The sequence below is a fragment of the Pristiophorus japonicus genome, chromosome 9, assembly GCF_044704955.1.
Source record: "Pristiophorus japonicus isolate sPriJap1 chromosome 9, sPriJap1.hap1, whole genome shotgun sequence".
Lineage (NCBI taxonomy): Eukaryota > Metazoa > Chordata > Chondrichthyes > Pristiophoridae > Pristiophorus > Pristiophorus japonicus.
The window spans coordinates 24,422,368-24,436,609 of NC_091985.1; the positions used below are offsets into that span (position 1 = coordinate 24,422,368).

The 14,242-nt window shown below is 41.0% G+C and overlaps 1 protein-coding gene across 1 annotated transcript in view; it reads right to left on the reverse strand.

Moving 5' to 3' along the window:
• The window catches only part of LOC139272973 (probable methyltransferase TARBP1), a 246,165-nt gene that overhangs the window by 57,806 nt on the left and 174,117 nt on the right, over positions 1 to 14,242 (reverse strand). The window contains exon 27 of the mRNA XM_070889181.1: positions 6,355 to 6,549. Within this exon, the coding sequence (XP_070745282.1) occupies positions 6,355 to 6,549 (195 nt within the window). The remainder of the gene's footprint in view (positions 1 to 6,354; positions 6,550 to 14,242) is intronic.

Sequence of the window (14,242 nt, forward strand, 5' to 3'; positions counted from 1 at the left end):
ATGAAGTACTTTTGAAGTGTAGTCACTGTTGTAACGCAAGGACTGCAGCAGCCAATTCGTGCACAGCAAGGTCCCACAAACTGCAATGTAATAATGACCAGATCATCTGTTTTAACAGTGTTGTTTAAGGGATAAATATTGGCCAGGGCACTGAAAAGAACTCCCTTGCTCTTCTTCGAAATAATGCCACGGGAGCTTTCACATCCACCCGAGAGGGCAGACAGTGCCTTGGTTTAATGTCTCACCTGAAAGATGGCATGTCTGACAATGCAGCACTCTCTCAATACTGCACTTTATTAGCCTAGGATTATGTGCTCAAGTTTCTGGATTAGGCCTCGAACCCACAACTTCTGACTCAGAGGCAAGAATGAAATATCAAACCGAGGACACATGTTCTCCATAGTTCGGAGGAGGGGTAAGTAGTTACCAGGCAGTTATTTGCGCACAGTTCAAGTGTGACAGAGCCATGGGAGCAGGTCTCCTTTCCCTCCTCTTAACCGCTATTTGTACATGGGATGGCAGGCTGGAACAATGGGGGGAAACGCCATATACCACAATACTAAAAAAACAATGACAATGGAAACTCTACAATTGCTACTTGTACAATTACTTTGTAATCAAAATGCAAAAACATTCAGCTAGATAGAGTGATTCCATATGAAGAATGAAAATAAACTTTCAAAATCTTAGTATATCTAAATAAAGCATAGGTACTGAAATATCATGGCACTTTAGGAGTATTGTACTTACTGTGGAGATGCGGGAGAAATACACGCAAATATATTGAATGAAGGCAACCAACATGGATTTTTAGTAGTAGCAGCATGGCTATTGTCAAGAATTCCTGACAGTTGCCATGTGGCGTCCCATAGCTGAATAAATAACCTGCTTAACTTTGAATTCTACTTTTCTTAAATACAATTTTCTTGCATGAATTTTCAACTGAGAACAGATAACTCATATCTGGTGTGAAAAAAAATGCATATCCTTACAGACATGCTTCAAAGGTTGAGGTTTTTTTTAATTTCCTTGTCAAATTTTTAATCCCTCTTCTCAAGCGTCAGTGGGCCATTCCATTGCATGGGCCATCACAGCCGACACCAAAATTTACGAACATCATCTTTCAACAAGGGTAAGAAACTGGAACCTTCGGCAATTTTCACCTGCATAACTAAGGGACAGCAAGGACCATTGTAGCGTTCCTACTACTGGTGTGGCAGGAATCAGCTGACCCACCACCGAAAAACAATGACAGTTTGACATTCCCAGTGCGCATAGCTCAGCTAATCAATGGAAAAAATCCGCAAAGCAATTGGGGAAGCTTATCGGGGGCAAATTTCTGAAATATGAAGGCATTTTCAATATTCAAGGTTTTGTAACCTTACATTAAGCACAATGATGGCTGAGAGCAGAGGATGAAAAATGTAGACCAGGATGACATGTGAGACTTAAAATATTAAAACTACTCACAAGACACTAAATACATTTCAAGAAAATAATGCAGGTTATATTTTCACAATAAAATAAAACACCCAACACTTAATTAGGGGGATAAGGAAGAGGAATGATTGTTGAAATAAATTTAATTAAACCCCCCCATATGTTTTTCATGGAGGACAAAGCTTATTCGAGAAACCAATTGAGTGCAGTCCCTATCAAATTTTAAGATGGTCAGGACTTTCCGGTAAAGACCTGCAAAGACAATTCCTGTAAATGAACTATAAAGCAGAATTATAGAAAAGGACGGAGCTATCAAAAGTGTATCCTAATCAAAAAAAACATCTGAATAAACTACACTTGTTCACGCCAATGCAGAATAATACTGCAGTCCTGTAAAGATTTCAAACAATATATATACATCCCCTCACTGCAACAAAGCAATCACCTCAAAAACTTCCAGAACCGCAAAGGTAACTTAATACTGAAATTTGTTAGAAAGTCAAAGCCAGTTATCAGAATTAAACTCAATAGAGAGCACGTAGTATTAAATCTGATAAATTAAAAGCTAACTGAACTGTGGCAGAACATAATGAAGCCTGGAAATTCAATTCAGAGCTCTTTACAAGCATTTCAATGAAGAATTGCGAGCTGCAGCAGGAATACATCATGTTTTCACCCAGAAATAGCACACTATAATTTTTATTGTTGTGTTATACAATCTGAAATAAGTTTTACTCAATCTAACATACAAGGCTTGATTTTTGTTGCTTATTTCATATCTGGGAGTAGTAGCTCATTACTGTAGCTTGGGGCACAAGGAAAAAGACTAGTTGAAAGTAAAATATAATGCACATATATATTTTAGTAGTAGTTGCATGCCTTTTTGATTGTATAGATCAAAAAAATGACGTACTACCAAAATAATCTCAAGAAAAGAAACAAAATATAATTATTATAGTTCAAACTGTAGAAACAACTCTCATAAGCTGCTCAGACTCTGTCCCTGGTTTATTCGAGATCTTGCAGTAATCTCACTTGCCACCTCTTTATGCCTGTGTTTATGCTTGGACTCAAAACCCAGAATCCAGGTTTGAGGAGGCAAGCAGTAAGCCCTGGTTCTACTGCTGGGGAACTTCACTTGGCAGGGAGGGCAGGTGTGAGTGTGTCTAGGGACAAACATGGCAGAAACTAGAACCCTACCCCTTCCTGAATGGATTTAGCATTTGCCTTGCATCGGACTTTTAATACCATTCTGAAAGGTTGTTTAAGAAAACGAAAAGTGGAAAGGAAAGCAAGCAAAATAGATAAAGATTAATGTAACTTTTATTCCAAGGTGAAAGAAAGTCTCGGGGGAGTACTTTGAACAAAAGGTAGACCCCCCCTAAGCGAAAAGTGGGACACAAACTATGAATCAGTATTAAATGGGGAGGTCAGAAGAAAAGGTTTTTAGAATATGGTGTACATTACCGCAAGTGGCTATTGAATCGTGGCATTTGAGAGGGAATTAGGCACGAAGAAAAATATTAAAGGATACAGGGAAAAATGAGAAAAATGGCATTATGGTAGATCGTTACAGTATGCAGCTAGCAACAGCACAGGCACAATCAGCTGAAATTTCTTCAATAATAGGGAATTAATTTGAGAAACTAATATTCCCTCTTCGATTATCCTGTCTCAAAGTATTGTGATTTAGTTGAGAAGCCAGAGTCAAACTAACCACGACTAAAACTACTGAAGACGAAGGACAGGAGATATGCCTTATTTCTTGTTGCTGCAAATTCAGAAGCTTGAGCCCATAAGTGTCATATATAGCAGCAGGAGTGCCACACTTTGTTCATTTAGAATAAATGGAACTGAATAAAAATTCACTAAATAGGACAGGTTCGTAACTTTTAGCAGCAGCTGCATTGTCTGAATTATTGTTTTGCCAATTCAGTTCCAATGTTGAGAGTACAAGCAACCACATGTCCTATACTGGTCAATTCCCTTGGCCACGTTAAATTAAACAATGTCGCTTGCACAATATTTAATGAACTGTGAAGAATGTCATCCTAATCTTTAAAAAAAAGTCTCATTTATTTCACATTAGTGCTGTTTTAGCTCCACTAATGTTTCACATTTTATGGATGAAAACTATTATTTTTTGACTAAGATCAAAATAGCATCTAGTGGCAACGAGTTTCAACTTTTAGCATATAGGCATGGAGAGTTCTCTTCGAAGATGGAGGTATGGCACATATGTACCATACCTACCACTAATGGAAGAAGCATCAACCATTGAACAGCAGTGCTTTCTCCAACATACTTGAGATTAGAACCTCAAGTGGATCCTCTATATATATATTTTTATATTCGTTCTGGGATGTGGGCGTCGCTGGCAAGGCCAGCATTTATTGCCCATCCCCAATTACCCTTGAGAAGGTGGCGGTGGTCTTCCTTGTTCTCTGAATCTGGTTTATCTCCATTTGCAAAAGAATGAGCCTTCATTTGAATAGGGCCAAAAAATAGCTCCTAAACATGCGTTTTTACCTTTACATTCCGGTATTGTTGCTGAGGTCCTTTGCAGACGTGAGCACCAAAGAGTTAATGATACAAAGGATGAAACAAAAGCAAAATAAATTCTAGGCACAACAAATCAGGAAAAACTAACCCATGGATAGGTGGAAGAGGATGACTTGGGAGGTAACTTAACCTTCTTCCCCATTTGTTTCACCTCCATCATTACATACGCATACACATGAATATGCCAAAGTAATAAAATGGATGTGGGAAGCAAGCCAGCTTTAGGCGCCAATCGAGTCATGGGGAGGGGGGGCACATATACTGAAATGCAGCAGGTAAAAATATCTTTAAAACTTGAAACATTGCTTACATATTCAACAAAAATATATTCCAGTGAGAATGAAAGACTTTAAGAGAACCATCCGTGGCTAACTAAGGAAATAAAGGATGGTATCAAATTGAAAAGGATGGTATCAAATTAAAAACAATGGCATACAAAGTGGCCAAGATTAGTGGGAGGCCAGAGGATTGGGACACGTTAAAAAACACAGCAAAGAATGACTAAAAAAATTATAAAGAGTGATTATGAGAGTAAACTAACAAAAAATATCAAAACAGATAGTAAGAGCTTCTACAGGTATATAAAAAGGAAGAGAGTGGCTAAAGTAAATGTTGGTCCCTTAGAGGATGAGACTGGGGAATTAATAATGGGGGAACATGGAAATGGCAGAGACTTTGAACAAATATTTTGTATCGGTCTTCATGTTAGAAGCCACTAAAAACATCCCAATAGTGGATAATCAAAGGGCTATATGGAGGGAGGAACTTAAAACAATCACTATCACTAAAGAAAAAGTACTTTGGTAAAATAATGGGATTAAAGATGGACAAGTCCCCTGGACCTGATGGCCTGCATCCTAAGGTCTTAAAAGAAATGGCTGCAGAGATAGTGGATGTATTGGTTGCAATCCACCAGAATTCCCTGGATTCTGTAGAGGTCTCAGCGGATTGGAAAACCGCAAATGTAACGCCCCTATTTAAAAAAGGAGGCAGGAATCTATAGACCGGTTAGCCAAACATCTGTCGTTGGGAAAATGCTGGAGTCCATAATTAAGGAAGCAGAGTCAGCATGGTTTTATGAAAGGGAAATCATGTTTGACAAATTTGCTGGAATTCTTTGAGGATGTAACGAGCAGGGTGGATAAGGGAGGACCAGTGGATGTGGTGTATTTAGATTTCCAGAAGGCATTCGACAAGGTGCCACATAAAAGGTTACTGCACAAGATAAAAGCTCACGAGTTTGGGGGTAATATATTAGCTTGGATAGCGAATTGGCTAATTAACAGAAAACAGAGAGTCGGGATAAGTGGGTCATTTTCCGGTTGGCAAATGGTAACTAGTGGGGTGCCACGTGATCGGTGCTGGGGCTTCAACTATTTACAATTTATATTAATGACTTGGATGAAGGGATCGAGTGTAATGTAGCCAAGTTTTCTGATGATACAAAGATGGGTGGGAAAGCAAGCTGTGAGGAGGACACAACAAATCTTCAAAGGGATATAGATAGGCTATGTGAGTGGGCAAACATTTGGCAGATGGAGTATAATGTGGGAAAGTGTGATGTTATCCACTTTGGCAGGGAAAATAAAAAAGCAAATTATTATTTATAAATAGAGATAAATGACAAAGTGCTGCAGTACAGAGGGACCTGGGGGTCCTGTGCATGAAACACAAAAGGTTAGTATGCAGGTACAGCAGATAATCAGGAAGGCAAATGGAATGTTGGCCTTTATTTCAAGGGGGATAGAGTATAAAAGCAGAGAAGTCCTGCTACAACTGTACAGGGTATTGGTGAGGTCACACCTAGAGCACTGCGTACAGTTTTGGTATCCTTATTTAAGGAAGGATGTACTTGCATTGGAGGCAGTTCAGAGAAGGTTCACTAGGTTGATTCCTGAGATGAAGGGGTTGACTTATGAGGAAAGGTTGAGTAGGTTGGGCCTATACTCATTGGAGTTTAGAAGAATGAGAGGTGATCGTATTGAAACATATAAGATACTGAGGGGGCTCGAGAAGGTAGATGCAGAGAGGATGTTGCCACTCATGGGGGAATCTAGAACTAGGGGGCATAGTTTTAGAATAAGGGGTCGCCCATTTAAAACTGAGATGAGGAAGAATTTCTTCTCTCAGAGGATCATAATTCTTTGGAATTCTCAGAGAGCTGTGGAGGCTGGGTCATTGAACAAAATTAAAGTGGAGATAGACAGATTTTTGACCGATAAGGGAGTGAAGGGTTAAGGGGAGCGGGCAGGGAAGTGGAGCTGAGCCCAAGATCAGATCAGCCATGGTCTTATTGAATGGCAGAGCAGGCTCGAAATGGCCTACTCCTGCTCCTATTCCTTATGTTCTTACCTCCCAGGTTAGTAGGCTTATCAATAAGTGATGCCACTATAATCAGGCTGCTGTCAGATGATTTTCCAAACTTTATGGCTCTTTCCTGATATATCAGTTCCAGATCTTGGTCTGGGATGCTATTCTTCCAAGGCATTATCTTCTTTTGTACATCTGCCCACTCAGCATCTTGATCTACTTCAGCTAGGCCATAACCTGTAAAACATTTGCAACCAACAATGAACTTGTACTTGAGTTCGGCCACTGATTTATTGGCTATCTATACTGGGCATAAAAGACTAGTTTTGTGATCACTATTAATATCCCTTTACCAAAACAAAAGATAGGATTAACTTTCACTTTTATCGGAAAACCTAGATCATCAAACTAAAGTGAATAAGGGGCAATTACAAAAGATAGAAGCTAAGTTCATAGACATGCTAGATTTGCTGCGCATGCTTCCATCGTTGCTGTAATTAATGCTGAGTAGTTACATTTATACCTGACACTACATTTTCCCAAAACTGGCATTTCTTTTCAAGTGTCGACCTCATGAGTGCTTGATTAAGTAGTCTGTATACAAATCTAACCTTCGAAGATTTACTATTGTGTTCCAGTGACTCCTAACATTCCCCAAGGCCAGAATCAGCTGGAGTTTCATTTTATATGTTCCAATTATAAACATAGGATTTTTGTGCTCTTAATTTGGGGAATTCAGTTTTTAAATTGCACTGCAAATTTATCCCTCCCCTAATTTTATCCTCTCATTTCTAAAGGCATTACAACGGTTAATGGAACTTAAAATCACCAAATATGAAGACAAACTAAAATAAAATGGGCTGTTTTTATTCGATCAGAAAGGTTATGATGCGATTTGATATGAAGGGATGGGAGGAGGTCGATAGAAACCGATTGTTTCTACTTATTGAAGGGTCTAGAATGAGGAGGACATAGATATAAGATTGAATGTAAGAGATTTAAGACAGAGAGCAGGAGAAACATTTAAAAAAGAGAAACATTAAAAAAAAATTAAACACAGAGGGTTGCAAAATAGTGGAATGCATTGTCAAAGTTAGTGGTTGAAGCAGAAGACATGTCAACATTTATGGTTAGATAGGCGGTTGATGAAAAGGACGTAGGAACAGTGTGGGTACATGAGACTGGAATTACTGCTTGTGGAGGATCAAGACCAAGAGGGACTTATTGGGTTGAATAGCTCGCTTCTGTGATGTAATTCTATGTCAACTTGGTCAGTCTACACCCCAGGATATCGAGGGAGGTTTGTGAGTAAACAGCAGAGGTGCCAACCAAAATTCTTCTGCAATAAAGGACATAGAAAAGACTCACCAGTTTTTGACCAGTCCCAAAATCTAATAACTCTCAAATATCTAACCCAATTCCCCCTTAAGCTTTTGCACACGATTTGCCTCCCTGGGCAAAAATTCCATATGTTCACCCTCCCCCCTGTATAGAGTATAATAATACCCACCCTCCTGTATGGTTCAGAGACGTGGACCATGTACAGTAGACACAAGTCACTGGAGAAATACCACCAACGATGTCTCCGCAAGATCCTACAAATCCCCTGGGAGGACAGACACACCAACATCAGCATCTCATCTAGGCTAACATCCCCAGCATTAAAGCACTGACCACACTTGATCAGCTCCGCTGGGCAGGCCACATAGTTCACATGCCAGACATGAGATTCCCAAAGCAAGCGCTCTACTTGGAACTTGTCCACGGCAAACGAGCCAAAGGTGGGCAGTGGAAACGTTACAAGGACACCCTCAAAGCCTCCCTGATAAAGTGCGACATCCCCACTGGCACCTGGGAATCCCTGGCCAAACACCGCCCATCCGGGAGGGCGCTGAGCTCCTCGAGTCTCGTCGCCGAGAGCATGCAGAAATCAAGCACAGGCAGCGGATGGAGTGTGCGGCAAACCAGACTCCCCGGCCACCCTTCTCTTCAACCACTGTCTGTCCCACTTGTGACAGAGACTGTGGTTCTCGTATTGGACTGTTCAGCCACCAAGAACTCATGCTAAGAGTGGAAGCAAGTCTTCCTCGATTCCGAGGGACTGCCTATGATGATGATGATGATAGAGTAGTTGCACTTTCCCTCTTCTAATTGAGCTCAGCCCCTCAATTCTAGAATTTGCGGCAATCTCACACGTATCGCCGAAGGAACTGTACCAAAGAATTGGAGGGAGACAAATGTTACTTCATTGTTTAGAATAAGACAAGAATAAATCAAGTAACTATAGTGCAGCAAGCCTCACATCTTCAGTAGAAAACTGTTAGAGACCTATATAAGGGATAACATTAGTAACAACAAAGGTATGGCCAACAATAATTTATAAAGGGAAGCTCATGCCTTACTAATTTAATCAAGTTGTTTGAGTAAAGTACTGAGTGGATAAAGGGAATACAGTGGATGTGATGTACTTGAACTTTCAAAAAGCATTTGATAAAATGTGACAACGGCGACTTCTAAAAATACAGCTGGTGGTATTAAAGGTAATGTGATGTGGATAGAGGGATGGCTGAAGAGAAGAATTTCAGCAGGAGTCAAATTGATTTTTTTTTACATTGGGAGGATGTAGTTAGTGGTGTGCTGCAGGAACTTGGCTTGTTTTCCACATAAACTAATGATCTGGTCATGAGTATCGAGGAACTAATATCAACCAGGGATATTCGATTTACAACCATCATGGAGAGTGAGAGGAGAAACCAAGAGAAATGTCTTTACATAGAGGATTGTTGGAGCATGGCGTGCATTGCCACAGGGAGTAGTTGAGGCTAAGACTATTGGATTTTAAGTGAAAGCTGAAGGAAGGTAGAGAGCTATGGGGAAAAAATGGATCAGTGGGAATAGTTGGGTACTGTTCGAGCAAAAATCCACCAAAAACACGAACTGAATAGGTTCCTTTTGTGTAACTTCTCTGGTTTTTGGTGACGTTTATCCAACATTACTCTGCACAATGACAAATTCAACACAATGCACACCTGGTTGAAGATCCTAGAATCCATTTAATGTTCTTTTCCAGTTTTGTTTAAGGCATTGGCCAATGTTAAACTACATGTACAAATTTGGTAGTTCCGTCCGTATTTACGATTTGGATTTTGTGAAAGTTGCCCATACTGGATAAACTAAAGTGTGTCTTCTACACAAATACTCTAATAGGCAGGACTGCCTTGTCAGAATAACCTGCTGCAGCATTAATAAGTTCTAACTCCATGTTTCTATTTTGAGAGCCGATCCCTCTTTGCAATAAGGAAGCTAATTTGCATTTCACATTGTTTGGTTGCGAGATTCCTTGAGGGCTATTAAAGCACGTCTTAGTCTGAATTTAGCATTTTGAATGTTACGGCTCAGCAAGATTATATCTGAAGGAATGAAAACTGAACAGACCCAAGTAAGCCTGGTGGATGATTAGTGAACCAGAGAAAGTAACATTACAATTTGCAAAGTCTAGCGATGTAGAGAACTTCAGTGGCGAAATTAAGCTGAATCTCAAAGAAACACAAAGAAATCAAAGCTAAAACTGAGATACCTATTTAAATTTTAAGGAAAGAAAATCGTTTCACAAGAATGGAGCAGAAAATGTATTAAAGTCAAACAATAGATAATAGTCAGATATATCAAGCCAAATGAGACTTCAGAATCTTCAACACCCAAGAGACTGGAGAGACCAAACAGGACTCCTCAGCAAAAGAAATACTTTCATATTAACTTCATGGTTGTCCCCCTCTGGATGCCTATGCAACAGTTTAAACTAAAGCGCTTCAAAGATCAGCCAGGTTTTCTGGCCTGATGGCCGTCTAGCGACACCTGCTGGAAGTGCATGTGTGTGGACCTCAGCTGAGAACAGAGTGGGGCTTAGCTGTAATTTCACCTCACCGCTCCCCCAGTGCTTGAATAAATGGCTAACACTCGGGCTAGGAATGGTTACTGACAAGGTAGGCACCTGACACTCGTTGAGCTGCACCCTATCAAAAACCAATGCTTCAGGAGAAGAGTGGGAGAATATTACTGAAAAAATTAGGGAAAACAATAAATATTTTTCCCACTGTCATCCATTATTTTAATTTATAGAGCCTTTCTGTGGGTTTAGGAGGACTATGGTCACCCATTCTGCGGCAGCCACATTTTTTGTCATTGCTTTCTGCCCCACTCACCGACATTTTTAAAAAACTGTACTTTATTGAATTGAATTGTGTGAAGCCCTTCCATATTCAAATTTGACATGATCGGCTCCATAAATTTATATACAAAGATTTATATATAAATTAGAACATCTGAACAAAGGTTCAAGTAGTGATAAGTTCTTTGAGGTTGCCTCAGGCTGATCTAAAAGATTACACATCTTTGGAAAATGTAATTCAGCTATCACGAGACTGAAACATCAATTAAGGCATGGCCGAGATGAAAGTCACCCACTAATGATGTCTTTACCACAGACTTTTATAAGATGAGTTGGTTTAGTAAACCCATCTCTATTGGTTCTGCAACCTTATGAATCTTGGGACATTCAAGTTAATTCACCTGAAAATTATTTAAGCATTATCCTATCCAATGTCTCCAACACTAATTTATAAAATGGGTCAATATACTTTGGATTAGAAACATAGAAACATAGAAAATAGGTGCAGGAGTCGGCCATTCGGCCCTTCGAGCCTGCACCACCATTCGATAAGATCATGGCTGATCCTTCACCTTTCCTGCTTTCTCTCCATACCCGTCGATCCCTTTAGCCATAAGGGCCATATCTAACTCTCTCTTGAATATATCCAACGAACTGGCATCAACAACTCTCTGCGACAGGGAATTCCACAGGTTAACAACTTTCTGAGTGAAGAAGTTTCTCCTCATCTCAGTCCTAAATGATCTACCCCTTATCCTAAGACTATGTCCCCTGCTTCTGGACATCCCCAACATCGGGAACATTCTTCCCGCATCTAACCTGTCCCGTCCCATCAGAATCCTATACGTTTCCATGAGATCCCCTCTCATCCCTCCAAACTCCAGTGTATAAAGGCCCAATTGATCCAGTCTCTCCTCACACGTCAGACCAGCCATCCCTGGAATCAGTCTGGTGAACCTTCGCTGCACTCCCTCAATAACAAAAACGTCTTTCCTCACATTAGGAGACCAAAACCGAACAAAATATTCCAGGTGAGGCCTCACCAAGGCCTGGTACAATTACAGTAAGTCCTCCCTGCTCCTATATTCAAATCCCCTAGCTATGAAGGCCAACATGCCATTTGCCTTCTTCACCGCCTGCTGTACCTGCATGTCAGCTTTCAATGACTGATGAACCATGACACCTAGGTCTCGTTGCACCTCCCCTTTTCCTAATCTGCCGCCATTCAGATAATATTCTGCATTGTGTTATTGCCTCCAAAGTGGATAACCTCACATTTATCCACATTATACTGCATCTGCCATGCATTTGCCCACTCACCTAACCTGTTCAAATCACCCTGCAGCCTCTTAGCATCCTCCTCACAGCTCACACCGCCACCCAATTTAGTGTCATCTGCAAACTTGGAGATATTAAACATAAGAACATAAGAACATAATAATTAGGAACAGGAGTAGGCCATCTAGCCCCTCGAGCCTGCTCCGACATTCAACAAGATCATGGCTGATCTGGCCGTGGACTCAGCTCCACTTACCCGCCCGCTCCCCGTAGCCCTTAATTCCCTTATTGGTTAAAAATCTATCTATCTGTGACTTGAATACATTCAATGAGCTAGCCTCAACTGCTTCCTTGGGCAGAGAATTCCACAGATTCACAACCCTCTGGGAGAAGAAATTCCTTCTCAACTCGGTTTTAAATTGGCTCCCCTGTATTTTGAGGCTGTGCCCCCTAGTTCTAGTCTCCCTGACCAGTGGAAACAACCTCTCTGCCTCTATCTTGTCTATCCCTTTCATTATTTTAAATGTTTCTATAAGATCACCCCTCATCCTTCTGAACTCCAACAAGTAAAGACCCAGTCTACTCAATCTATCATCATAAGGTAACCCCCTCATCTCCGGAATCAGCCTCGTGAATCGTCTCTGTACCCACTCCAAAGCCAGTATATCCTTCCTTAAGTAAGGTGACCAAAACTGCACGCAGTACTCCAGGTGCGGCCTTACCAATACCCGATACAGTTGCAGAAGGACCTCCCTGCTTTTGTACTCCATCCCTCTAGCAATGAAGGCCAACATTCCATTCGCCTTCCTGATTACCTGCTGCACCTGCAAACTAACTTTTTGGGATTCATGCACAAGGACCCCCAGGTCCCTCTGCACCGCAGCATGTTGTAATTTCTCCCCATTCAAATAATATTCCCTTTTACTGTTTTTTTCCCCCAAGGTGAATGACCTCACACTTTCCGACATTGTATTCCATCTGCCAAACCTTAGCCCATTCGCTTAACCGATCTAAATCTCTTTGCAGCCTTTCTGTGTCCTCTACACAATTCAATTTCGTCATCCAAATCATTGATGTATATTGTAAAGAGCTGGGGTCCCAGCACTGAGCCCTGTGGCACTCCACTAGTCACTGCCTGCCATTCCGAAAAAGGACCCGTTTATCCCGACTCTCTGTTTCCTGTCTGCCAACCAATTCTCTATCCACGCCAGTACATTGCCCCCAATATAATGTGCTTTGATTTTACACACCAATCTCTTATGTGGGACCTTGTCAAAGGCCTTTTGAAAGTCCAAATACACCACATCCACTGGTTCTCCCTTGTCCACTCTACCAGTTACATTCTCAAAAAATTCCAGAAGATTTGTCAAGCGTGATTTCCCTTTCATAAATCCATGCTGACTTGGACCGATCCTGTCACTGCTTTCCAAATGCGCTGCTATATCATCCTTAATAATTGATTCCAACATTTTTCCCACTACTGATGTCAGGCTAACCGGTCTATAATCACCCGTTTTCTCTCCCTCCTTTTTTAAAAAGTGGTGTTACATTAGCTACCCTCCAGTCCATAGGAACTGATCCCATGTTGATAAACTGTTGGAAAATGATCGCCAATGCATCCACTATTTCTAGGGCCACCTCCTTAAGTACTCTGGGATGCAGACAATCAGTCCCCGGGGATTTATCAGCCTTCAATCCCATCAATTTCCCCAACACAATTTTCCGCCTAATAAGGATATTCTTCAGTTCCTCCTTCTCTCTAGACCCTCAGTCCCCTAGTACATCCGGAAGGTAATTTGTGTCTTCCTTCGTGAAGACAGAACCAAAGTATTTGTTCAATTGGTCTGCCATTTCTTTGTTCCCCATTGTAAATTCACCTGAGTCCGACTGCAAGGGACCTACGTTTGTCTTCACTAATCTTTTTCTCTTCACATATCTAGAGAAGCTTTTGCAGTCAGTTTTTATTGTTGCTTTCTATTACGCCAAGTAATACATATTCTTATTTCTAGTAATTTAACTAGTGGAGGAAACAGAAAGAAGGGATTCTTGAACTATAGCTAAGGCTCAAGTAGAAGCAGTGCCCCTATTTTATTAAAAGCGCAAAAGTTGTGCAAAGATTATTTGAAATGTAATTATTGATACGTCTGTCAAGGGTAACAGATGCCCTGATCACATTATATTTCTCTCTCTCTCTCACACAAACACAGTGAAAGAGAGTGAACACTGAAGAAATATATAGCACATGGATCTATATCCTTGTACATTTACTTAACATGTCATTATTGAACGAGCGGCGCTAACGAGGCGCAAACAGCTTTTCAGCCAGGCCTGGTGCTGCTACCGACTGTTGCAAAATTCCGCGGGAGTTTAGCAGCGGCGGTAACCAGTAGCACCCTGCTCTGCTGGCGATGACAACATCATCACCGTGCACAGTGACTCGTTTCGTCCTGCAGCAAAAATTCGGTAGCGCCGCCCCCCCCGCAA